The 25,470-nt window shown below is 33.8% G+C and overlaps 3 protein-coding genes across 6 annotated transcripts; 1 reads left to right on the top strand and 2 right to left on the bottom strand.

Annotated features, from left to right (window-relative positions):
• Window positions 1-3,620: 3,620 nt before the first annotated feature.
• On the bottom strand, window positions 3,621-8,122 carry LOC112720095 (plant cysteine oxidase 4). Of its 2 annotated transcripts, XM_025770914.3 has the most exons (4): window positions 7,793-8,122; window positions 6,892-7,037; window positions 6,643-6,790; window positions 3,621-4,701 (listed from the first exon to the last, which is right to left on the bottom strand). In XM_025770914.3, exons 1-4 carry the CDS (start codon window positions 7,893-7,895, stop codon window positions 4,682-4,684), a joined length of 417 nt encoding a protein of 138 aa, XP_025626699.1. In that variant the 5' UTR covers window positions 7,896-8,122; the 3' UTR covers window positions 3,621-4,681. The 2 variants fall into 2 exon arrangements, with proteins under 2 accessions (XP_025626699.1, XP_025626698.1); XM_025770913.3 differs by lacking the exon at window positions 3,621-4,701 and having other exon boundaries at window positions 6,154-6,790.
• A 6,455-nt stretch (window positions 8,123-14,577) lies between these two features.
• Window positions 14,578-16,702, top strand: LOC112720094 (uncharacterized). 2 transcript variants are annotated; one of them, XM_025770910.2, is made up of 2 exons: window positions 14,578-14,882; window positions 15,814-16,702. In XM_025770910.2, the coding sequence occupies exon 2, from the start codon at window positions 15,821-15,823 to the stop codon at window positions 16,481-16,483; it is 663 nt and encodes a 220-aa protein (XP_025626695.1). In that variant the 5' UTR covers window positions 14,578-14,882; window positions 15,814-15,820; the 3' UTR covers window positions 16,484-16,702. The 2 variants fall into 2 exon arrangements, with proteins under 2 accessions (XP_025626695.1, XP_025626697.1); XM_025770912.2 differs by having other exon boundaries at window positions 14,593-14,889.
• Window positions 16,703-17,427: 725 nt separating this feature from the next.
• Window positions 17,428-23,422, bottom strand: LOC112720093 (protein DNA-DAMAGE INDUCIBLE 1). Of its 2 annotated transcripts, XM_025770908.3 has the most exons (16): window positions 23,129-23,422; window positions 22,963-22,995; window positions 22,484-22,638; window positions 21,713-21,821; window positions 21,332-21,448; window positions 21,150-21,215; window positions 21,002-21,064; window positions 20,741-20,785; window positions 20,539-20,600; window positions 20,175-20,268; window positions 19,515-19,607; window positions 19,374-19,443; window positions 19,180-19,247; window positions 18,901-18,946; window positions 18,509-18,534; window positions 17,428-17,715 (listed from the first exon to the last, which is right to left on the bottom strand). In XM_025770908.3, the coding sequence occupies exons 1-16, from the start codon at window positions 23,192-23,194 to the stop codon at window positions 17,587-17,589; spliced, it is 1,242 nt and encodes a 413-aa protein (XP_025626693.1). In that variant the 5' UTR covers window positions 23,195-23,422; the 3' UTR covers window positions 17,428-17,586. The 2 variants fall into 2 exon arrangements, with proteins under 2 accessions (XP_025626693.1, XP_025626694.1); XM_025770909.3 differs by lacking the exon at window positions 19,374-19,443.
• Window positions 23,423-25,470: the final 2,048 nt, after the last annotated feature.

Here is a 25,470-nt window from a genome sequence, read left to right as displayed (position 1 = left end):
ATGATCATATTGAGTATATATGCCTGATTTATTAAAAAAAATAGATTAAATAACTATTTTATAGTTAATACAATTAACACTATATTAAGAAAAGAAAAACAACGCATACAAGTTATTCTTTTATTAATTAAATTATTATAATTAAAATAAAATTTAACATAACAACTTAAAATTATAATTTCAATCTTATCACGTGCATGGCACGGGTGATTAAACTTGTATATAGATAAAATTCGATAAATTAAAGTTGACCACTTATTACAAGTTACAAGTAGTAAAATATATTTAGCTATACTTGGCAGCCATGAGAATGCAAAAGAAGCAATATTTTACTCATACAACAAACACATCAATGGTTTTACTGCTCTACTTGAAGAGTAAAAAGCAGCTGAGATAGCAAGTAAGTGTAATCATCATATTTATAATCATTAATCATCCTTTCTTAAACTAAGTGTTGTTTAAACAATTTAGCTTGTCTTCTACATCTTCCCATCTTTTTAAAATTATTATAATAGTATTTATTTAGAGTTATGAACTTTTTAAATAAAATTTTAATTTATAAATTAAACAGGGTATTTTGTAGATAAAAAGGATTTTTTTTTTTTTTTTTTAAGAAAATCCAAATGTGGTGTCTGTTTTTAAGAACAAAGGGCACAAATTAATGACTACAAGGTCGTGGGAGTTTTTGGGGCTTGAAAGTAGCAATGGAATTGTTCCGAAAGACTCAATTTGGGAGAAAGCAAAATATGGGGAGGGTGCAATTATTGCTAACATTGATACAGGTGAAGTCACCTTCTTATCCTCTTAAGCTTCTATCTAGTCAATAATCTCCATTCTCCACTAATATTAATGTCAAAGAAGGAGGCTAATTTATTTATTTATTTTTTGGTCTCATTGTATCATATATATATGTAAGATATTTTTCTCGAGTGTTTGATCAGTAGGATAGTATGTGATAGATAATCTAAACTAAAGGAGCATAATAGAATATAGTAATATACAGATAATTTTCCATATTTGTTACTGTGTCATGAAATTCATAATTATTCTCCTTTTTTTTAACTTTCTAAAATTTTATCTACTAAAACATTACATAAATACAAACAAAAAATTAAGGATGTTCATGGATCGAATTTGATCTGCATATTCACGATATTTACTCGAATCCAATCTAAAAATTACGAATATCGATCCGATCCGCAAGGCTATCAGATCGAATCCGATCCGCACACTAATAGGATCAGATTGCGAATTTTATGAAAATATCTGCATTCCATAGATCCGCAAAAATAAATAAATAAATAAATAAGTACTCTTTTTATGTTCTATTTCAACTAATAATGATCATATATCTTGTATTATTTTATTTTTATTATTAAAAAAGTATATTTAATAATGTTTTAAGAGTAAACATATTTAAAAGAGTAGAAAAATAATATTTTATTGATATTTTTTAATAAAAATAAATTTTTTAAAATATTTTTATATTTTGCGGATATATCCGAGATTCGATACTATCTGATCTGCAAATGTGCAGATCGGATCTAAACTTAAAAATCGCGAATATTGGATCTGATATGATGATTTTAGTTCAGATCAGATCGAGATTTTTGTTATATCCGATCCGATCCGCATTCACCCCTACTAAAAATCATTCATATAGGTTTTTAAACAAAAAATTAGTACCGTCAAAATAAATTAAACCCATCGAACTAACCCGTTTTAATTTTGCAAAATTAAAACGTACTGAGCCTAATTAATCAAAAAAAAATAATGGGTTAAACAAGTTAGTCTACGCCATAAATGGGTGGGCCATTTACATTTTTTTATATTAAAAAAAAAGCATTTTTTACCAATATGAATGTTATTGTGATATTTAAATTAAAAATGAAAAAAAGAATATGAATGTCAATTTATAATATTAGTGTATATATGTTTATTAATGCTCAATTAATTTTTTTGTCATTCAAGCATACTATATAGTATATACACAACTTTTCTTCTTAAATATATATTTTTTTTAATTTTTCATTACATTCGACCTATTAACAGAGTACAAAAGAGAACATTCGATGATTATTAACCCATTCTTTTCGACATTATTACCATCAAGAATGGGGTCATAATCAAGAGATACAAAGCAAAATTCTCAAATAGTTACGAGACACAATAAAAATAAGGAATAATAGTATAATACAACACTCATTTTCAACCACACCTGCATACCATTTGAATGCTTCAACTGTTCAACACCTATTGCATGCACGTTGAGTATAAGGTCCACTACAGTCCCCTGCATATATTTATATATTCCTGCCTTTCAAACCTCTTTCAGCCATGTTACTAGTGCGCATCATAAAAGCCCCTACTACCTTCTCATGTCCACATATAATACCTTTCATACCTACTGAATCCAGATATTTTCTTCCTTCATCGCCTCTTACTTCACACTTCTTAGGCTCTGCCTCTGCTTCATGTTACTGGCTCTATTTCTCAAGAATTTTATTTTCGAACTAGTTTCTTTCTTTCTTAAATAATTGCAGACAAATAATATCTATTGGTGTTGTGTAAAAAGATCATTAATATCAGAAATTAACTGTAGTGTTTTTTATTTAAATTTTATTTTTCAGAGGATACCATTTTTTTTTTTCAAAAACCTCATAAAAATAAATGGAAATCACCCAAACATTAACAAAAAAAACTATATTTTTCTCTGAAGTATTTATAGCTTTACCAATGGATTCATATATATTTTGTCATATCAATAAAAAAATAAAAATATCTCATTTTTATTTCTATTCACGTATAGTTAAACATTTATGTTACACCAAATTTAATTTATGTGAAAAATATGTTAAATAAACTGAATTTATAATATATAAATTTTCAATTCAATAATAAATTTTGTAAAACTAAAGTAATCAAATATTAAAAAAAAAATTGAATAAGTGAGAGTATTGTGGATTTTAGTGTGGCCGGACAAGCTCCAGCAGCGACCCGCCAAGTTTTTTTTCTTTATATAGAAACAACTCAAAACAGCCCAAATCCAATAACTATTTTAGCCTCAACCTGTGTTCTTTAAACAAAGAATGGAACACTAATCCCTCCCCTATACAACCGTCAGTCTCACACACCACTCGTCGCATTCTTCCAAGAGCTCTTGGTCGGCGCTCTATTCCGTCAAAGGCTTTGGACGCTCCTTTTCCGTCCGACCTCTCATTCTTCTCTCAACTCTCCTATCACTAGTTATTATTAAATTATTCTTCTAACTTAGCTCATGACAACAATAAAGAAGTCTCGTGACCCACAAATTCAGTCTAACAGAATACATTAATTCAATTACAATTTTAGTCTTTATTATCTTATTTTTAGTTGTTCTTATCTTATCTTTATTTGCTTTTATCTTTCATAGGACAATACTCTATATATATTTAGTTTTACCCTAAAAAAAGATAACAATAGACACCGATTTTTGTATAAATAGTTAGATAAGGGTGGAGCCGATCCACTTTGAGAAGGTTAGGTTTTCTTTTCTTCCTCGGAGATATAACGAATCAACAATGCCTCGCTACGAAGATAAATACGGCAACACACTTCAATACAATTCAATCAATCAACAATTAATAAAATTTCTTCATCTTTTCTTTTTCTATTCTTTCACAATTTTATCATGGTATCAGAGCCTTGGTATGCTCCTTGAAGAGGATACATAAGCTATCATCTTTCCGGCGAGAAATCATCCTACTTCTTTTTCAACCTGATGAATAATCAATCTTTCAATTCAGCTCAGAACCAATCTCTATTACATCCATCCAAGTAAAAATCTAACATCAGTCTTGGTTACACCTGTTCTAACAGGAAACAACTATCATTCATGGAATAGGCCTGCCTTCTTCCGGCAGTTTCATCTGCACCTTCTTCCGAGAGTTTCGTCTGCATTCTATTTTAGCAAATTCAATCTGCATCTATTTTAGCAGTTTCATATGCACTCTTATTGCACGCGCCCTCTTTTATTGCGCTCTACGCGCCCTTACCAATCTTATTGCGCCATATGCACCCCCTCTGAAGACCAATCTTATTGCGCTCTCCTTTTATATTTTTGTCGCCGGCAGCTCAAGCTCCGCCATACGCATTTTTTGAAGATCGCTGCTCAAGCATAGCATCTCCTTTTATATTTTTACCGCCAGCAGGTCAAGCTCCGCCGCACGCATCTTCCTCCGTGTCACCACGTCAGACCCGCTTTTCTCAATAATTTCATTGGCATCTTCCATCGGAGGCGTATTAAATTACTCTTCCACCTTAGCCCATGACAAGAATAAAGAAGTCTCGTGACCCACAAATTCAATCCAACAGAATACATAAATTCGATTACAATTTTATCAATTATTTCGATTCTCCTCTTTTTCTGTTTGTTTGAGGTTGGGCGCTACTCCTTTGAAGGTGGACGCTGTTTGTGACTGCTCTCCGGAATCTCGTCGGCCTTGTTGGAGATCAATGCTATGTGGTATCTGAACGAATAGCAAATGGCCTCAATCCTTCTCACGTGATTCCACTTGAAATCCTCTGTCATCTCTTTCATTTTTGTCCTCGGAGTTACTTGGAGACTTCCTCTTGTGCCGCTGATGGCAGTCTTATTTCCAAGTGCAAGAACATCATCACTCATAGCTGAATTTTTGTTCTGTTATTTAATTGATACTTGTCCTGGCCATTGTTAATATTTAATATTATTATTAGAAGCAGCTATATCTTGTGTTATTAATGGTGAATTATATGGTAAAGATGTAAGTTTACAGATTTTTCTTTTTATGGGATGAAAGAGAGATTGAAAAATGTAGAATCTACACTTTGAATAATAATAAAATAATAAAAAATAACTATAAAAGAAATTTATTTTCTCTCACTATATCACTCGATCTGTATAGTAGAGTGCCCCGTTGTTAATATATACAAATACAAATGAGAATGAATAAATAAGTGAAAGAAGGTATCAAAGAAACCCACAAGTGAAAGAAGGTAACAGGGGAACCCATGAGTGAAGGAAAGAAGGAAAAGTTCTTGAGAGTGTGGTACAGCAATAATGGAAGATTTAAAAGAGAGAAAAAGGATCCGATAGTTAAAAAGGAAGAGAAAGAGAAGACCTAAAAAGAGAAAGAGGTGAAAATAGTAACGATGATAGAGACCCAAATGAAGATCTTCAACTTTAACATCAAATTCCAATTTTTATTTATATTATATTTTATTTTGTTTTTGTTAAATCTGAGTAAATATTAAAATAAAAATTACTACAAAGATTACGGTAGTTACAAAATTACCAAAAAAAAAAAACGGAATGAAGTTTAAATTGGTACAAATTTTTTCATGTCAATTAAGTCAAATTGGTTTGTAGATGTTTTCCTGCAAGTTAAACATTGAAGAATAAATATGTGACCCACTCAAGAAATTTTATATTAAACTAGGTGTTGTGTTGGGTATGGGTATGGATAAGTCCGTGGAAACAAAAGATTTGTGTGGGAGAATTCTACCCAATGAACGGTATCTTCCAAAATCAGAACTCTAATCCTAAATAAGATTCTAATTTAAGCAAAACAACTACATACGGTCCATTGTGAGAGATAAATTAGAAAGGTTGATTCATATTAAGTTGGTATATTTTTACTCTGATGGGCATGATGATGATTCACATGAAAAACCAAGCATTTCCAATCCTTTTAAAGTGATAAGTGCAGAACTTCATATACCTCTTACTCCAGGGATTTATACAAATATTAAAACAAAATAACATACATAACTGAGACAGTATTTCTTTGAATTGACAAAGCTTTAGAAAACGGAAAAACCATTCCCAAGAAATGCAAATACAACTTTAGGCTATTTTAGTAGTTAAAGTTTAAAGTTGAAGATATTATAAACTTAGTCCATTACTTGGCATGCTAACAACAAATTATCTCTATCGCAGTATCACAGTCACAAGTTTAGTTTCATATCTCCTAAGCAGAAAAGGATTAATGTTGTTGTTGTGCTACCCAACCACAAATTAAGGAAACAATCACAGGAGTGAGTTTTTCTAGTTCAGAAAACTGATATCTGATAAGAATTTAAAAATCTAGATTCAAGTCAAGGCAAGTTGCGGCTAAATTGACAAGAACAAAGGAATTCTAAGGCAATTAAATCAATAGTTAGAACATATATTAGAATTCAGTCAAAATTATTCGATGTGACAAAGCATATTGATATTACTAAGCCTATAAATTCACAGGACAAGCCCTATTGCAAATATCTAGTAGCTCAAGCCAATGAACCAGTGTTTATACCAAAAAGGAACAGCAAGATTCATACGAGTGATCATAACACTATATGCCAGTTTACAGTTCCTAGACAATTATATATTGTTGTGCATGATTTTAATATTTTTCACTAATAAGTGAGACCTCGGACTATTTTGCACAAAGTTTTGGTGTTTTTCTAGTAGTTGGCAGCCACGAACAATATTGAAAAATGATAACATATTTTCATCTTGTCTTACCTCAATAACAAGTGTTGTATAGTCACCACATTCAACACTTGACACTTTTTTTTCAAGGTATGGCCAACTAAAAATTGGATGAGTTAACATGAAAGCGGGGAAAACCATAGAGAACAAACCTTCAGCTGGATCATTTGGGGTAGAGGGATCGATCCAGTCATACCATTTAACATGCATTGATCCATATAAGAGCTTGCTGAACACTGTCATTCCGGGATGATTATGCAGAGGAATAATAGATGAAGGGGGCATGCAGAAAATTCCTATCTACAAGGGATAAAATTATTGATCAAACTTCATGTAGTTATATTATAAAATTGCTGATTATGACATAAAGTTGATGTGGAGCTATGGGACTTAATACTTACAGAGAAGCTGTTGGACTCATGTAAATGCAAGTATTTGATTGGAGGTAATGGTTGAATGCCCCCATTACGCTCAAGCATTGCTCCAGACCAGTTCCTAACCGCTTGTGCCTCCTGTTCAAGACCAACATCTGATGGCTTGATTTTTTCTGAAAGGTTTTGTTAAAAGGCATTAAGAAAATGTCAGTTGGAAAGGAAAAATATTATGTGGTAAGATAAAGATAATCTAACATAAATCATATGATACCATAAGTTGCATGGTTTAAGAACTTGGACCTATATTCCAAAGTGACGAGGAACTTGAAGGAAATGAAAACGTATGATGCAAACTTAGGATGTAACCAGCTGATCAATTTCAAACTCACTCCAAATTTCAACCTTTTTTATGCTAAAGTACAAATTGTCCAGTAAATTAATTCAAGAATGACAAATGGAAATGAAGTTTACAAAAATAGCTTCACTACAAACTTATATTTATTTCCGTCTTAACTTTCTTAAATTTAAACAGAAAATCGGGATCCTTCTTTCACACTCGAAAAGAAGACTAGATCATTCAAAGTTTCAAGGGAGACTCATATTCAACTCTCAAGTAGAAAATTACTGACAAACTGTTACTGTCTTTACTAGCCCTAGAAATTTAACTGAGAACAATGAATTATATTACACTTAACTCATATCCTAATTATTCATCAATATGTATCACAACTAATCAAGCAAATGTATTTCACATTTTCACAAGTTTTTCACAACTCATAAGTGATGTTAACTCATTGAATTCATTGTGAATATGATGATTATATGCAAATTATTTGCATGAACAACAAAATAAAGTGTCCTAAAAAAGATCAGAAACTAAATTACAGAGAAGAAAATAATAAGAAAAAAAAGGGAAAGGGCAATATACCTAACTTCTCGCGAACTTTTTCAATAGCTTCGTCAGACACAGGTCCATCAGATGAAAGGGATGTATTGCATAACCTATAAAGTCTATGAACATAATACGGCATGTTGTCGAGGTGTGATCAACTTATCTGCTCAGAACAAAGCTCCGAAAGCAGCAAGCCGACAACACCTCCTGAGCAGCTTATCAATCTACTGGGTATGCAATTGGATAATAATTGTAATTTAGTTTCAGAATCAAAACCAACAGGTTATGAATCTGAATATCTGTGGATGTTCCTTCACAGCTAATCTAATTAAGTATACTCTAAAATTAGTTAACAAACTAAGCCATATATATATATATATATATATATATATATATATATATATATATATATATATATATATATATATATATATATAAATACAATATATATAAATACATTAGTGACTGAATTTAGTATACATACAAAAAACACTAAACTAAACTAACAAAGCAGCCCACAAACGGCAGGGCATTATAGAGGTACAAGACCTTCACCCTAGGTGGGGTGAGGCGGGGCGGGGTGCCTGCCAACAATCAGGCTTCTGGCCGGACTGGCCCGCCTGCTACCCCTATTAATTTCGTATCATAGGTATTTTTTTTCTGTCATTAGTGTTATGTATTTTCCGGGAGGGGGTGGGGGATTTGGGTACTTCCATGTTTGTGACTTTGATTGTTGGAGGTCCTAATGTGTCTGTTACCGTTGGGTGTAAGTTGATGCGCTTTTGATGAAAGTAATTTGGGTGTGTAGTTTTGTTGAGAAAATGGGGTTAGTGTGTATCTGATATTCTATAAAATAGAATTTTGGGAACTCTAATTTTTTGGTACTTTGGTGAGTTAGAAATAGGAATGATATTTTTTTGAGAAAATGACAAATAGGTCCCTGATCTTTTGTCCCGTGAATATTTTTGTCCCTGACCATTGAAAAAAACTTTTAAGTCTCTGACCTTTACAAAACTTGGACGGATCAGTCCCTGACGGAGGCATTTGGACGGAGGGACTGATCCGTCCAAATTTTGTGAAGGTCAGGGACTTAAAAGTATTTTTCAATGGTTAATGACAAAAATGTCCGCGGGACAAAAGGTTAGGGGGCTATTTGTCCTTTTCTCTATTTTTTTTATCCGTATAGATTTTGGGGGTGAATATGGATAACCATGTAATAAACGGGACGGGTGGGGAGATAGATACTCGTTTTGTGGCTATCTATTTATTTTTAAAATTATAAAAATATTTTTATATATCTAGGTAAATTTTATGGTGTGTTTGTTGCAATGTTTTGAAAATCAGTTCGAATTGACTGATTGAACCAGTCGAAATCGCAAACCGATGAGAATCATAATTCGATTATATGCTAAAATCGAAAAAAATGAAAACTGTTGTTGAATTGTTAAACCGGTCAGTCGAATCGAACCGAAATTCGGCCGATTTTTTTCTTTTGCCCAAAAGTGCTCAAAACGCGCCGTTTAGCATTCAGTAAGCCCCCAACCCTTATCAGTTACCAACCCTAACTCACTCCAACTCTCCAACGCACACCCTCCCTCGTCCCTCCCATCACCCTCGAGCTAGCCGTTCCTCTCAACGCCGACGAGCTCAGTCCCTCCCTTTCGTTCAGCCGCCGGACCTCCTGACGTCGTCGCTGGTTGGAGCTTCGAAGCTCACTCGGTCCCTCACTCAGCTAACGTCTCAGACTCTCAACAGTGGAAGCATAGTCGCTGGGTTCGCCTCCTGCTTCCTGCCACCGTCGCGAAGCTCTGTTCTACCGTCGCCGGCGCTATCTCTGTTCCTGCCTCCATCGCCAGCTCTCCGTTTCCAGCGTCGTCATCCTTCTGCATTTGAATCTGTAACGGAGCCTATGTTCGATTTTGATTCGGATTTGTTTTTATTCTGAACTTTTTTATTCTTATTGTTGATTTGATTCTGAGTTACTTTTATTCTTCCGTGGTCCTTCCTATTGTTGATTCTAATTTGTTCTTTGGTTGGGTTGTTCTTGATTCTTTGGTTGGGTTGTTAATTCTATTTTTTTTTACTTTAAATTTTTTATTCTATTTTTTTTTTAGTTGCCAAATCAGAAGGTACAATTTAGTAGTATCATAATTTCTAAGCGTACTTCATTTATAATTCTACTTTCTTTGCAATTGTCTCTAAGCGTACTTGATTTTCTGGATTTAGAGTTATTTTTTATTGAATTTCTATATTTGAATTTTGAATTCATGCTTAATTTGCAATTTCTGCTTGATTCTTCTTGTTGTTGTTGTGGTTGAAATTCAAAATTGAAATCTGATTCCTCTTCTTCGACAATTTCATATTCTGAACTTGTTGATTTGTGAACTGATCTTGTGAAATTGAATTTGTGATTTGTTGCTAACTCCGCCTATGTTACACTTGCGGTACATAGCCGGTCCCAAGCCCGGATAAAGGAGGAGGGTTGTGTTAGGTCTTCGGCAACCAACATAAAAATATAGCTGAACCCCCCATGACATGAATCAAAGACATTATTGCGCTAAAGCTAGGTCGTTGCCCGGAAGCAACGCGCCATATGGCTCGAGTACGGTGTCAAAGCAAGAGCTGCTGCATCGGTGCCCGGATGTAGTGTTAAATGAGCAAGGGTTCTCGCGTTTTCGTGAACGGACGAGGGTAAATAAGCTAGTTCACAAAGTAAAAGGCAAAGGTCGAAGCGACAAAAGGTTGAGATTTGGGACATGAAACATAGGCACTCTAACAGTAAAGTCCATGGAGGTGGTGGACACCATGACAAGGAGGAAGATTAACATTATGTGCCTACAAGAAACGAAATGGGTTGGTGCAAAGGCTCGTGAGTTGGATACTTCTGGTTTCAAACTTTGGTATACAGGAAAGTTGAAGAATAGGAATGGGGTTGGAATAATTGTGGATAAGCAGTGGAAGAAGGACGTAGTGGATGTCAAAAGGGTGGGAGATCGGATCATCTCTATCAAACTTGTGGTGGAGGGAGGTGCTTTCCATGTGATTAGCGCCTATGCACCGCAAGTGGGTTCGGACGAACAACACAAGATAAGGTTTTGGGAGGATTTAGAGAGTTTGGTTCAAGGCATACCTTTGGGAGATAAGATTTTCTTAGGAGGAGATTTAAATGGCCATGTTGGGAGAGAAGTGACTGGATATGGGAGTATTCACGGAGGCCATGGTTTCGGGGTGATCAATTCCGAGGGTAAAACTATTTTGGACTTTTCCTCAACCTTTGATCTTCTCATCGCAAATACATGTTTTAAAAAGAGAGACGAACATCTTATAACCTATAAGAGTGGCATGACAAGCTCTCAAATCGACTTCTTCTTGTTGAGGAGAGTCGACCAGAAATTTTGCATTAACTGCAAAATTATCCCGGGAGAGAGTTTGACAACACAACATAGGGTGCTCGTCATGAATTTTCGCGTTGAGAAAAAGTTGAGGAAAAGACATCATACGAAGAACCCAAGGACGAGGTGGTGGCGGATGAAAGGTGAGGAACAAAGAAGCTTCCTAAGACGGGTAGGAGAAGAGGCAAAGTGGGATGGGAATGGAAGCGCGGAAGAGATGTGGAGGGAGATGGCAGAAGTTATTAGAAGAACAGCAAAAGAAAGTTTTGGTGAATCTAAAGGAATAGGACCAAGAGATAAGGAGTCCTGGTGGTGGAATGCGAGTATACAATAAAAGATAAAGATAAAAAGGGAATGCTTTAAAGAGTGGTCTTTATGCCGCAATGCAGATAACTGGAAAAAATATAAGGCGGCTAAGAAAGAGACAAAAGTGGCTGTAAGTGAAGCAAGAACAAGAGCATATGAGGGTCTCTACCAGTCTTTGGGCACGAAAGAAGGAGAAAAATGTATATATAGAATCACAAAGAGCCGGGAAAGAAGAACGAGAGATTTGGATCAGGTTAAGTGCATAAAGGATAAGGATGGAGAGGTGTTGGCTCAAGAGGAGAAGATTAATGAAAGGTGGAAGAGCTACTTCTACGAGTTATTTAATGAGGGATAGAAGACTCTTCCGAGCCTTAGTCGATTATGCACAAGGGAGGAAGATCAAAACTTTGACTACTATCGAAGGATTCGAGACTTCGAGGTAAAAGAGGCTCTAAAGCAGATGAAAAATGGCAGGGCAGTAGGACCTGATAATATCCCGATTGAGGTTTGGAATGGTCTTGGAGAAAAAGGCATCAACTGGTTAACCATGCTTTTTAATGAGATTTTAATGTCAAAGAAGATGCCTGATTAGTGGAGAAAGAGCACCTTGGTACCTATCTACAATAATAAAGGGAATATACAAAGTTGCGGAAACTATAGAGGGATTAAGCTTATGAGTCATACTATGAAGTTATGGGAAAGGGTGATAGAACGGAGGTTGAGAAAAGAGACACAAGTAACAGAGAACCAATTTGGATTTATGCCAGGCAGATCTACCACTGAAGCGATATACCTATTAAGAAGGATGATGGAGAGGTATCGTAATAATAAAAGGGATCTACATATGGTGTTTATTGATTTGGAAAAAGCGTATGATAGGGTACCAAGGGAGGTCTTATGGAAGGTTTTAGAAAAGAGGAGAGTAAGGATCGCATATATTCGGACAATTAAAGACATGTATGATGGGGCCACAACTAGTGTGAAGACTCAAGGTGGTGTGACAGAGGAATTTTCTATTGGTATAGGATTACACCAGGGATCATCCTTAAGTCCATACATTTTCACATTAGTCTTGGAAGTACTCACAGAGCACATCCAAGAGCCTGTGCCATGGTGCATGCTTTTTGCCGATGATATCGTCCTTATGGGAGAGTCAAGGGAAGACCTAAATAAGAAGTTGGAGTTATGGAGAGAAGCTCTAGAAGTGTATGGTCTGCGCATAAGCCGTAGCAAGACGGAATATATGGAATGTAAGTTCAGTCTGAGAAGGGAAAACCCCAATATAGAGGTGAAGATTGGAGAAAACATCTTACGAAATGTTAAAAGTTTTAAGTATCTTGGGTGCATCATACAGGATAATGGAGAGATTGAACAGGATGTAAATCATAGGATCCAAGCAGGTTGGTCAAAATGGCGGAGTGCATATGGTTTTATATGCGACAAAAAAGTGCCTTTAAAACTTAAAGGTAAATTCTATCGCACCGCTATAAGACCGGCTATGCTGTATGGTACGGAGTGTTGGGCGGCTAAAGGGGAGCACGAACATAAGCTGAGTGTGGCAGAGATGAAGATGTTGAGATGGATGAGTGGTCATACGCGATTGGATAAAATAAGGAATGAAGATATAAGGGAGAGAGTTGGAGTAGCACCCATTGTGGAAAAGATAGTTGAATCGCGTCTCAGGTGGTTTGGACATGTGAGAAGAAGACCGATAGAACATCCAGTTATGAGGGTGGATGAGATGGAAGATGGACAAAGGGCGAAAGGCAGAGGAAGACCTAAGAAGACCATCCATGAGGTGGTCAAACGAGATCTACATGTAAACGGTCTCTCTGTAGACATGATACATGACAGAGCACAATGGCGTCGTTTGATTCATGTAGCCGACCCAACTTAGTGGGACAAGGCTTTGTTGTTGTTTTTTTGTTGTTAAATTTGTTGCTAAATTGTTTGTTGAATCTGAATTTGCATCGATTTCGGCCTCTCTTTTTTCTTGAATTTCTGTTGATGCTGTTGCTTAGTCTAACTTTAATGTCTTTCCACTCAATTCTCCATTCTGCAACTTCATTCCAGCAAATTTCTGGCAAGCTTGGACGCATATTCGGTTGGTAGCAATGATAGAATGCAATTTCGAATGTTTTCAAATTGGCAAATGGATTGAGCGCCTTTCTTAACTAAAACCATCTTAGAACTTTACCTTTCAAACCTCTTTCCACCTCTATGAATCTCTACTTCTCGGGTGTTTCTCTAGCATTCCAGTATTGCTCAGAGCATATTGTCCATCCAAAACCATCTTTTTCATCGAATATTGGAAATGTATCTTCAAATTGTTGAGTTATTTGTTTTTCCATGAAAAATGGAAGAAACCTCCCAACGAGAGCACCAATGTTAGAACTCCCTCTTTGAGTTAGGGAGAGAAACTCCAAATTGAACCCAAGTTTAATATCAATTCATTAATTTCTTTAATACATTGATAAAAGTCTCTTGTCTATACTCTTAAAAGACTAAGTAATTCTAATGGGCATAACTAGTACCCTTCCTAATATTAAATCGTAACATGTAGTGGCTATTAAAAGTATGCAAAATCAGCAGAGGATGGTGTTGCTGATGTTCATTCAATTTTTGTGCTGTTGAATAAGGCAAGGAATTTTGAATATGAATGAATGTGATAAAATTGTGAATATGAATAAATATGATTGATGACAAATTTGGATGTTGGTATTTTATGTTTAGTTGGTTGTTTTTGTTATTTGACTTTTGTGTTTGTATTTGAATGAGATCATAACATTCTAGTTTATATAATACTTTTAATTTAGATGATATTTTAAAGTTTATATTAAATTATAATTATATTTTAATGTGTTTATTTATATTTTATTTATTATTTTATTATAAAACAGTTTTTTCGGTTCAACTACAATCGAACTGATTAAACTTATGAACCAATAAATTAATAACTAGAATGGTTCGATGATTGGTTCGGTGTTTATAACCTTATTTTGTTTTAGTATTTAAATTGTCTAATTTATCTTTAAAAATAAAAAATAAAATATTTAAAATAAAAAATATATTATTTAAAATTTATTAAATATCATTTATCTACCTTTTTTTAGTAACTTAAATATATAAATATATATATGATATGTTGAAAGTTGAAACCCTACCCCAACCCAGATCACAGTCTCTGCGCCTCTCTATCACTTCCCTCTCTATCACACGAGCACGAGCCTCCTCTCCACTCAATCTCTCCAGCACCTCGCCACCTCCTCCTTCCTTTTTCCAATCTTCCTTCTCACTGCGTCGCCACCTCCTCTCTCTGAGTCCCTCACGGTGTCGTCCCTGGCCTTCCTCCGTCGCAGCCGCCGCTCACTCGACGGCAACTCTACTTCAGCAACGCCTCTGCTCTGTAGCCGGCCGCCTTGCAATAAGTTAGATGTCTCTGACTTTCTATTAATTGAGAATATATGTGTTTTGATTTTTATTTGATGAAATTGCTATGAAATTGAGATTAAGTTTTGAATTCTATTAATGTGAAATTGGGTTTAGGTTTTGGATTTGGATTCTCTTAACGTGAAATTGGGTTTAGGTTTAGGGTTTGGATTCTGTCAATCGATAAATTTGGGTGTAGAGTTAGATTTTGTTGCTGTGAAACTAAATTTAGGGTTTGGATTTTTAACTGAAAAATTGGAACATTGGATTATAATACTGAGTTTATTGAGATGTCATTGTTCACTGGATTTTTGTTCCTTTTTATTTTTTTCTTATCCCTAGTTAGAATGTAAGATTTAGTTTATTTCAAATTTGCCTATGTTCATTTTATTTGTTTGTGGCTTAGTTTTGTTTATTCTTGTAAAAAAGTATATATTTATTTTATTTTATTTTTTGGTAGAATATATTTTATAAATTATGAGTCATGTTTAAAATTCGTTTTACAAATTACGATTTTGCACTATCTTCTGAGTTCAAGTAAAAACTGCGAATTGACTTCTTTGATCTCAACCTTAAACTTGAAATGATTATAGGGAATTTCTGAGTTTGGGATTTTTTGCCTTTTTGTTTTAATAAAAACATTATAGGGCACTTCAGGTCTTGGCAGATTTTTGTGTTGTGTGTATGTCGATAACTGTGTTAGCATGTTAGCAGATTGAGTTAGTAGAAGGTTGTGCTGATATTTGTCCAAATTTGTGTATTTTGTAATTAGCAAAGATCAGTATGCTGATAGAAATTTGTTTAATATACCCTTAAATGTTTACAAACTGTTGGTATCTAGGGTGGAAACCTTGGAGTAGATTTTGCTTATGTCTTCTTACTCGTGAACCTTTAGATTCAACTTACTTTTTTTTTGGGTCTTTTGAACAGTTACATAATGCAGTCAAAAATGGCTTTATCTTCGATGGAAGTAGAAGCTCTCCCTTCTGAGGCAAAACCATTACCTCCAAAGCCAAAGTTCGAGCCTTTGAAGCCTCATGAGATGTCGGATGGTCAGGTTCAGTTCAGGAAGGTGTCTGTTCCACAGCATCGCTACAACCCTCTCAAGAAAGCATGGATGGACATCTATACTCCCATATATGAACAGATGAAAATTGACATCCGCATGAATTTGAAGGCTCGGAAGGTTGAACTGAAGACAAGGCCAGATACACCCGATATTAGTAACCTGCAAAAATGTGCTGATTTTGTCCATGCTTTCATGATGGGCTTCGACGTCATAGATGCCATCGCTCTACTCCGTATGGATGAACTCTATGTCGAGTCCTTTGAGATCAAGGATGTTAAGACACTTAGAGGTGATCACTTGTCTCGCGCTATTGGAAGATTATCTGGTAAAGGCGGTAAAACTAAGTTTGCAATCGAAAATGCAACTAAGACAAGGATTGTGATTGCTGACACCAAAATACACATTTTAGGGTCATTTTCCAACATCAAAATTGCAAGGGATTCTCTTTGTAGCCTTATCCTGGGATCACCAGCAGGAAAGGTATATTCCAAACTAAGAGCAGTTACTGCTAGACTGGCAGAGAGGTTTTGATCTTCCTAGTCATGATACTGGATTTTTTTTGGGTCTAATTCTATAGCTATATTATGAGATGAAGTGTGATGAGGATGAGTTATTTGGTAAGTGGTTAGTTCTTCAATCCTTTTTGTTTAATTCAGCTATTTGTCCAAGTTGAAATCAGAATTGTAAGTGTAATGGAATAGCTGTAAAGTTTTGTTCGATTATAAAGTAGTTATTTCCAAGGTTCTTCAATCTTTTTCCATTTTTTTTGTGTTCTTGGTAGCAGAAAGTTGAAATGGTTTTTGTTTTCGAATTAGGCATGTCATAGCTTTCGGGTAGAAATTGAAAAGTTAATAATTTTATGTTCTACAGGTCTAGAAAAATTTTATGTTCTACAGGTCTAGAAAAGGATGTAAACATACTCCTCTTTATATCCTCTCCGGAATCTGGACTCTGCACATAAAAGCTATTAGATCTTAAGTCGGAATTTGTGTTGCTAACGTAATTCAAACTCAAATATAAAGGAATTGAGCGCTAGTTCAAAAAATTACTCTACATCGATAATTTATTGGGTAACTTCGTTGAATGTTCTGGGTATTTTTGTCATGTTTTGTTGAAGTATTTTAGTCAAACGAACTCAAATCTTCTATTGGGACTAGCTATTTCATACTTATGGCTCTTTAGTCTTTACCATTAAATCCCAGTCCTTTTTAACCATTCAAATGCTGTTTTAAATCATTTGCATTATATCCAACAAAAAAAGGATAAAATAAATTAAAAACCCATGCAAATCCGGCATCATAGCAGCATATTTTCCTTTTTGATATAACTACTCTTTCAATTTACTCAAGGATTGTCTCGAGTACACTCTTTGAATATGAAACTAAGCAATGGTTTAATGGTGCATTCTTATTTCCTTATTCGCATTTAGCATTGTAAGGTTAGACCCATTCAACCTATAAACGAAGGATACATAGTTATCCACAAATTGGTTTATCAAATAAAAAGAAACTTCCATTACAGTATGAACAATTTCACAGTAAATGTCATCAGGTCTAAAATTCCAATTTTATAAATCCTGTAAATGGAATGAGTTAAAATTTGAAATCAATCGTTTCTAATAATAACTGTTCCTTTCAGCCCCCAAAAAGAAATCCTGCTGCTTGTTCCTCATTGCCATTAAATAATTGAAGAGCTTCTATTACTGCAGCTCTTCCAAATCCTAACTCAACAAGCTTTGCAACTTTGGCTTCAAATTCAGAATCCTGCAACAACAAAGATTATTTTAGAGAATATACACCAACAACATTAATTAAGCCCCATCTCACTACATGAAATCCAGTCTATGAATAGAACAGAAGTGCTATATACCAAGTTTTTATTTAAATATCTTTGAATAGTCTAAGAAACAAACATTTATAACCACAAAGTTAGACACCACTACCACCAACAACCACCACCACCAAGCCTTATCCCACTAGGTGGGTCGGTTACATGAATCAAACGACGCCATTAAGTCCTAGGTAGAATATAAAGAACAGAAACTGGTCTTTGGGAGAGTAGAATAAAGTTTATCTAATAATTGAGACTATAAGGGATTTCTTTGTTTGCTTGTTTATCATTTCATCAAACATCCTAAGAGCTTGTGTGGACGCCATTATTCCATTGGAAAAAACTTGGTAAACGGATCATTTTAGATAAGCTCATCCAAACAAGCTCTAGGTACTACATTTTGCATTATGGACTAACATGACAATAGTTAAAAAACTTGTCCATATTCCAAATTTCTTCCATAAAGGGGAAAAAAGGCAACTTGGTTCAAAACATCCTGCATTATGCAAGATCCAAGAAGAGCCGCACCCAACGGGTTTTGGGTGCAACATAGGCAAGCTAACTTGATACTTCCTTATGCAAGCACCTCAATGGAGAGCACGCAACCGTTGCAACAAAAATCCAACTGAAAACATTTATACTAGAAAACAATGAAGTACAAGATTTGTAAAGGATAGGGACGAAGAGTACAAAGCTGAATCAGCTGGTTGAAGCTTCATAACATACCTTAGACTTGTCGCCAGAAGCTCCCCCTGAAATTGTTTTTGGAAGATCATAAAATAGGTAAGTTTCTAAGCCTTTTGACAAAGTCTAGAAGAGTGAAATTTGAGATGGGAAATAAAATAAGATCACTTATCTAGACATCTACCTCATTATCAACGTATAAGAGTAAAAGGCTTTCCAATACTTAAAATAATTGTTGTCGAAATAAATTGCAAGCTTTTAAAAGACTTGTTTCGGGTTGTATTTAAATGAGATACTAGTCAATTGAAAAGTACAAAATAAGACATAAAAATTATAAATTCAGTTTGTTCAAATCTAAAGCTAGAAGATAAAAAATAAACTAAAAAAAGGGACTTTCCCTTTTATAAAATTACAAAAATATCCCCAGTACTAACCAGAAGACTGGCCCCTTGGTGATGGATTATTGCCCCCTGATGTAACCTGAAGGTAAAAAAAGTAATCAAAAAATTTATTCAAACAATGACTGCAATCCATGTCTTGAAGCAGATTAAGAGTATGCTTATTTTAAATGAATATCAAATGCGTTATGGAGAAAAAGAAAAAACTAAGGGACTATTAAAATTTCATTAGAAACCTTGTTTTCTACAATATCATTTGCAAATAAATAAACACATGGCTTAAAAGGAGAATCTTATAACTTCAAGGGTGCTTACTTGTGCGCCAGAGCTTGAAGCCTCCTTAAACTTTTCCTCATCAAGAAACCGTGACGGTATGTCTTTCTCTGAACAGAACAAACAAGGTTAACTACTTGTCAAATCATCCACTCGATTGAGTTTAAAGAAGAGCCATGCAAAATATAGGGAGAAAAAATGGGATGGCTACAAAATCCAGAGATTAGAAAACCAACCATGCAAAAATGGCACTGAAACTTCTCCACCACCAACTCGTAAAACATTATCTTTTAAATCGATTATACACTGCATTTATGAGCCAAAATTGTAAGAATAGCAGCTACGTCTACATCGAAGGTTACAACCAAGGATGATACCTGGTGCTTTCGGAGCATATCAAGCCCAAAAAGGAACTCCATATTGGGAGAATCCAGAACTAAGAATGAGCAAGGGTAAAATATACTCCCAATCTACAACAACAACAAATGCACAAAATGAATATTAGAATTAAACATATTGGAACTTTACCTGCCAATGATCAGTAATTTCAATGTGTATTAAGATATCAATCTCAACCGACGAAACAAAGTCCTTCATAAAAAATCAGGATTTCTCTATCACTAACACAATCACAGAGAGGTCAGGTGGAGAAAAATCACTTGCTAAACAGATATTCACAAGAAAACCATGAGACATTAACGCATCTGCATGCTTAAACTCAATCATGTAAATATTGTTTCACCCTTACGATGAACACACTAAAGTCAATAGCATAAAACAGTCATATATAATGGATAACAGCAATACAGGAAGATAATTACCAACATTAATATTTACACAAAAAAAAGTCGCGCGCATAACCAAAAGAGAAAAATCTGCAGTTCTGCTTTCAAAGGCAAAATACATAACCAAATATAATTTGTCTCCATGTCCATGACAAAAACCAAGGCATCGAATTTAAACAAAATATCATTATCTGAAAACACCATCAGGAACAAATAGACATGACTTCAATATTGGTCCTGTTAAAAGATTACCTTGATTGGAGCTACATGTATTCGACCTAATATTTCTGATTGACCAACTCCATGAGCAATACCTTTGTATCGCTGATCTAAGAGTCTCAACAATCTGGAAGATAACGTGACTATTAAAAAACTTATCTAAAACATAATATTTTAATATCTGGCAACTTATAAAACAATATAATCTAGAACATAATACAATAAGGAATTAAGAATTTTATTTCCCTCGTTAATCATCTATCTATCCATCTATATATCAGTGTTGAAGTAGAGTAAATTTATAGCCATTCAAATGTGCTACCTAATTAGTTAAATCATCATACCACAGTATTATACAAGTCTTGGATGCACAATCTAGTTGAACAGATTAACATACCCACAGCGCTCGGCACAACTTTTTGATATAATGGTAGATTGGGCTCCACTATCGACAAATGCCTGAAAACAAAGTGAAAATCAATGTACAATCAGAAAATAATAATTGAAGCATCGAGGCTAACAGAAATAGAATCTTGATCAGTGTAGATATAAAACACTGAACATTATGAAGAATGCATTTGTTGTGATGAGCCACTTACCTTCAATGGGACACCATTAACCTCCATATCAACATAAAGCATAACCTGAAAAATTACATGAAAAAGCACTTTAGTATGCATAACAATGAAGCTATTAACATGGTAATCAAAATGGTTCACCTAAACTCAACTCATGAACTCATAAGAGTTTACTTGTAAACTTGATTTGGGGACCTAAAACTACAAGTTTACAAGTTAACACAAAAGTTCGATAATCTTGGCTAATAGCATGTAAAACAGAAGTTAAAATTCTGTACATACCACTCTAGCAAAGGCTTCAGGATTATGTTCCAGTGCAGCTGCCCAGTTTTCATCAATTCCTTTCTGTGAAATTTGTTAAAAGGTCAACATTAATCATCATAAGACGAGCATTATATAATGCACTTCATGTGTTAAAAAAGGAACTAACTTGGCGAATGGCAGCTTCAATCTTTCTTTGGGCTTCAACATCAAAAGGATCCGCATAGAGAAGAGCCTAGTGAAAGGAAGTCAAACAAATTTAGGAACAGAGTATACCAATAGAAGTATGTCGAGCAAAAACAGAAAATTCGGCAAATGGAAGAAAATATGGTCACCATACAGGAAACTTACAAGCTCTTCTTCTTTCTGACGCTGTAGTTCTTCCCTTTGGCGATGACGCATTCGCAAAACTTCCTGCAATCTGTTAAGATCATTCCCAAGAATAGCTTGCGCCAACTCCGGATCACTCTGTATGTTCCATTAGAAATAGGATCAACATAAAACCAAAGAACAAGCAAGCCATCAAGTGATTCAAACTGTCCAAAATAAATCAAGTGATTTGAAAATTAAAATATAATTGCACTTAAATCTGAAATTCTACACCACTAAACAGAAACAAAGGAATGTGCTTCACTATATTTAGTAATCATAAGAGTAACATATGATGTATATGCTTCAAATATTGATAAAGAAAAATGACCAAACTTTATAATCAAAGAAACATTGAATTACCTGAAAGAGCTGACCTATCAAATTAGAATCACGTCTTATGTGCTGCTGGAAAGCACTGGGGTTTACAGCGGATCCATCGGCATTTAAACTCAATTCATTGGCAGTTCCACTGAAATAATTTAAATTTATCATGTTAAGTATACCATGTTATTCATAGTTTACATTTCAAATAAAGTATATATATCCACAAATAAAGAATACAAAAGTCAAAGGACAAAGGCAAGCTTCATAGGATAGTATTTAAATAGTTCTCCAGCAGGCAACTGCCTATTTTCAAGTGCCTAAACATCTTCCATCCTTATTTCCAGATGAATCTCAAATTTTCGTTATTTCTCTATCTTCAAGTGCCTAAACAATGTAACTTCTCTATATTTCTATCCCAAGACAGTCTCCAACCACAGCCTCACTTCACACTTAAACCCCAAGAACAACTATACCGTATGCAGAAGGCATTCCTACTGTGTGACAACTTCGAAAGCCAGTGAAAACGCATAGGACAGCTTCCACGTAAAACAAAAGGTAAAGTTTGAAGTTCTCAGTACATTTTTTCTTTCTCTTTTTTGATAAAAAAGAATCTCATTAAGATGAGGAGAAGGATAACGATTGCGGCATAAGGGATCCCCTATACAAAAGCAAAATAAAAAAAGAAAATCAACAAAGCAAAGCTTTCCTATCTCACAACATGTCTGGGAGGGAAAGTCCCCTACTGAGGTTCTCACTTCTCAGTATTATCTCCTAATAGTGACATGTCATATAAATGAAGAGTCATACCTAGCAGCACCGCCGCCACCGCCGCCGCCACTGCCACCACCGGAGACCATCATAAGCAAATCGTCATCCTTCACGCCTATGGCACTTAACTTGTCAGAATTCCTAATCTCCTTCCCATTGAAGAGTAGTTGCTGTTGCTGAATAGGGACACTTGTCTTCTCATGAGGACAAGTTTTAGCACCAAAACCAACACAACAACAATAAGAAATCCAACCAGAAAAACAATGTGCCAAGAAGAGTTAAAAACAACACTCAAAAACTAAACTCATATAAGATCCATCATCTCATTGCACACATGAATCAACCAACAACACCATGCCAAAAATCAATAACAGCAAACTCTCACACGAGATTTTGTTTATCAAATAATAAAATAAAACTCTGAGAGAGACGCAGAATTCCTAAATTAAAAATTTGCTCCCACCTAAGCAGAATCAAATTTTGGGAAAAACAAAAGGCTGGGAAATAATGAAACTCACCTCAACCTCCAGCAATGCCTTGACGTTTTCCACCTACCAATTAACATACGAAAAAAGAAACCAAGAATTTAAAAGAAAAATAATAACAATAATGAATGAAAGAATGAAAAAGCAAGTGATATGAAAGGAGAAGATTAAAGGCAAAGATGAGATCTTTGATGGTTACAGATTCGTGAGGATCGACATCCAAAGTGAGAATTTGTTCATCAGCAGTCATGACAGTGATCTTCATCTTTCACAACTCACAAGTCGCCTGTTTCTCTTTCTATCACTAGATTTGTGTTACGAATTACGATATTGCTGTTGTTGCGCACGAGAAGATTATTTAAAAAAAAATCAAGGTTAGTATATTTATATTTATGTATTTAATATTTAATTTGAATTTTTAATTTTAAACCGGGGTTGAAGGTGCAAAGAGAGAGAAGACTATTCAATGACTAGGCTTTGGTCGAATGCCTTTAAAACTTAGAAGAGACGGAAAGTGTGCTTTCAGGATCAACCCATCAAGTGGCGAGCTTCTAAAAAATAATTTTTTTAAGTAATTTATTTTTTAATATTTAAACATTTCATATAAAATTATTTTTTTATATATTATATTTGGATATGATGATATAAAAATATTTAAAAAGATGAGAATTATATTTTTAAAAGAGATTTTTTTTTTTTTTTGCATTTTTCTGTTACCTAAAAAGATTTATCGAAAATATTAATTGCTGTCTATGGATGATCTTTAAAAAAAATTTTAAGTGATTTTTGTTAAAAGATATTTTTAAAATAATTTTATATTTAAATATTCTATGTAAAAAATATTTTTTATTCATTAATTATATTTAAAAAATAACAAGTATTTTTATATTTTTATTTGTTATGTTAAAATATTTTTTAATAAGAAAATATGTAAATTTTAACTTTTAGAAAGAGTTTTTTTTTTCCTGATTATTTTTTATTTTTTTAAATTTATTAAATACGTTAAAAAATAAAAATTATATTTTAATAACTTAATACATCCAAATCAGTTATTATAATTGTCGTAATAAGATGTTTGATTCAACTCAAATTTTTTAAAATAAATAGTAGTTCATATATTAAACTAAAATAGTGCAAACAAAAATTTATTGTTATAAAAAGTTTAGTTAATTAAATGATTTTTATCTTTATATTTCACGAGAAAGTGAAAAGATTAAATATTAAAAACACTTAAATAATCATATATATAAATACTATTTTTAACTTTTGAGTAGTTACTAATTTATTATGTGGAGTTAAGTCCCATTTTAGTTTGTGAGATTGGTGAGTTATATCGATTTAGTCTCTAATTTTTTAATTGTCATAATTTAGTCGTTTAAATTTAAAAAAGTGCACCAATATAATCTCTTGTATATTTTCCATCACCGAAACTCAATGTCGTAACGTGGCTCAACTCTTGTCAGAGTGAACATACTAAAACAAAATTATACACGTTTTGGGGCTAAAAATGTACTAAACGACGTCGTTTGATAGTTTCAACAAAACTAAAACTTTACACCTCTTCTTTTTTATCTCTTCATCTTCTCCTTTTCTATTGAACTTCAAACAAACAAAAATTAACTCTTCTATGGGATGAAAAGAATTAAAGGTTGTTCGAGAAAAAAATGTTTGTGGTCACCTTTCAATTTTTACAAAGTGTGTATTGACATTGTAGAGATTGAAAAGGGATTTAAGAATTCTGCGTTTGTCTACGGTGATTAATGATAAAGAGTGTTGAGTCATATTACGGCGTTGAGTTTCGGTGACGAAAAATATATAAAAGACTATATCGATGCACTTTATTAAATCTAAAAAATTAAATTATAACAATTAAAAAACTAAGGATTAAATCGATGTAACTCGACAATCTCATAAATTAAAGTGGAACTTAACTATATTATGTGAGATACCATTCAAATCTTATTTAATTTTTAAGTATTAATAAAATACAAAATTAAAATATTGCATCAATAATTTAAAATCATTCGCATAATATTGTATATGCAAATAGAATATGACACTCCTATAAGTTTACAACAACATTGGTATCATTTTCTCCTCCATCTCAAAATTCTATTTATTCTTTCGCATGGTTGTTCTCATTTTATTTTATTTTTAAAAATATTATAAGTAACAAGTCTAAAAAAACTAAATAAAAACTATTTTAGGAAAGGATGTGCCAATAATATTGGCCACAAAATAAGGAAAAAGACAAGGAGGTAATATTATATATAAGTGATATCCAAAATGTAAAATATGGTCTTTTAGGCATTGGAAGAAGAGTTCAACGCTCTTCTGAGGAGACGATGAACAAGAGAACCCTACTATATAAGGTATACAAAGAGAAAAAGAGAATATATAGAGAAAATAAACACTTAATTATTATTATATATTATTATTGGGCTCATACACACATATCTATTTATACACTAAGTAACATCCGAAACTACACACTAAATAACACTCGAAACTTTTACATTTTCTACAGTTTGGTGATAAATT

Source organism: Arachis hypogaea, chromosome 11 (assembly GCF_003086295.3).
Source record: "Arachis hypogaea cultivar Tifrunner chromosome 11, arahy.Tifrunner.gnm2.J5K5, whole genome shotgun sequence".
NCBI lineage: Eukaryota > Viridiplantae > Streptophyta > Magnoliopsida > Fabales > Fabaceae > Arachis > Arachis hypogaea.
The sequence above is the reverse complement of the archived record's forward strand: the minus strand, read 5'-3'. Positions and strand labels throughout refer to the sequence as shown.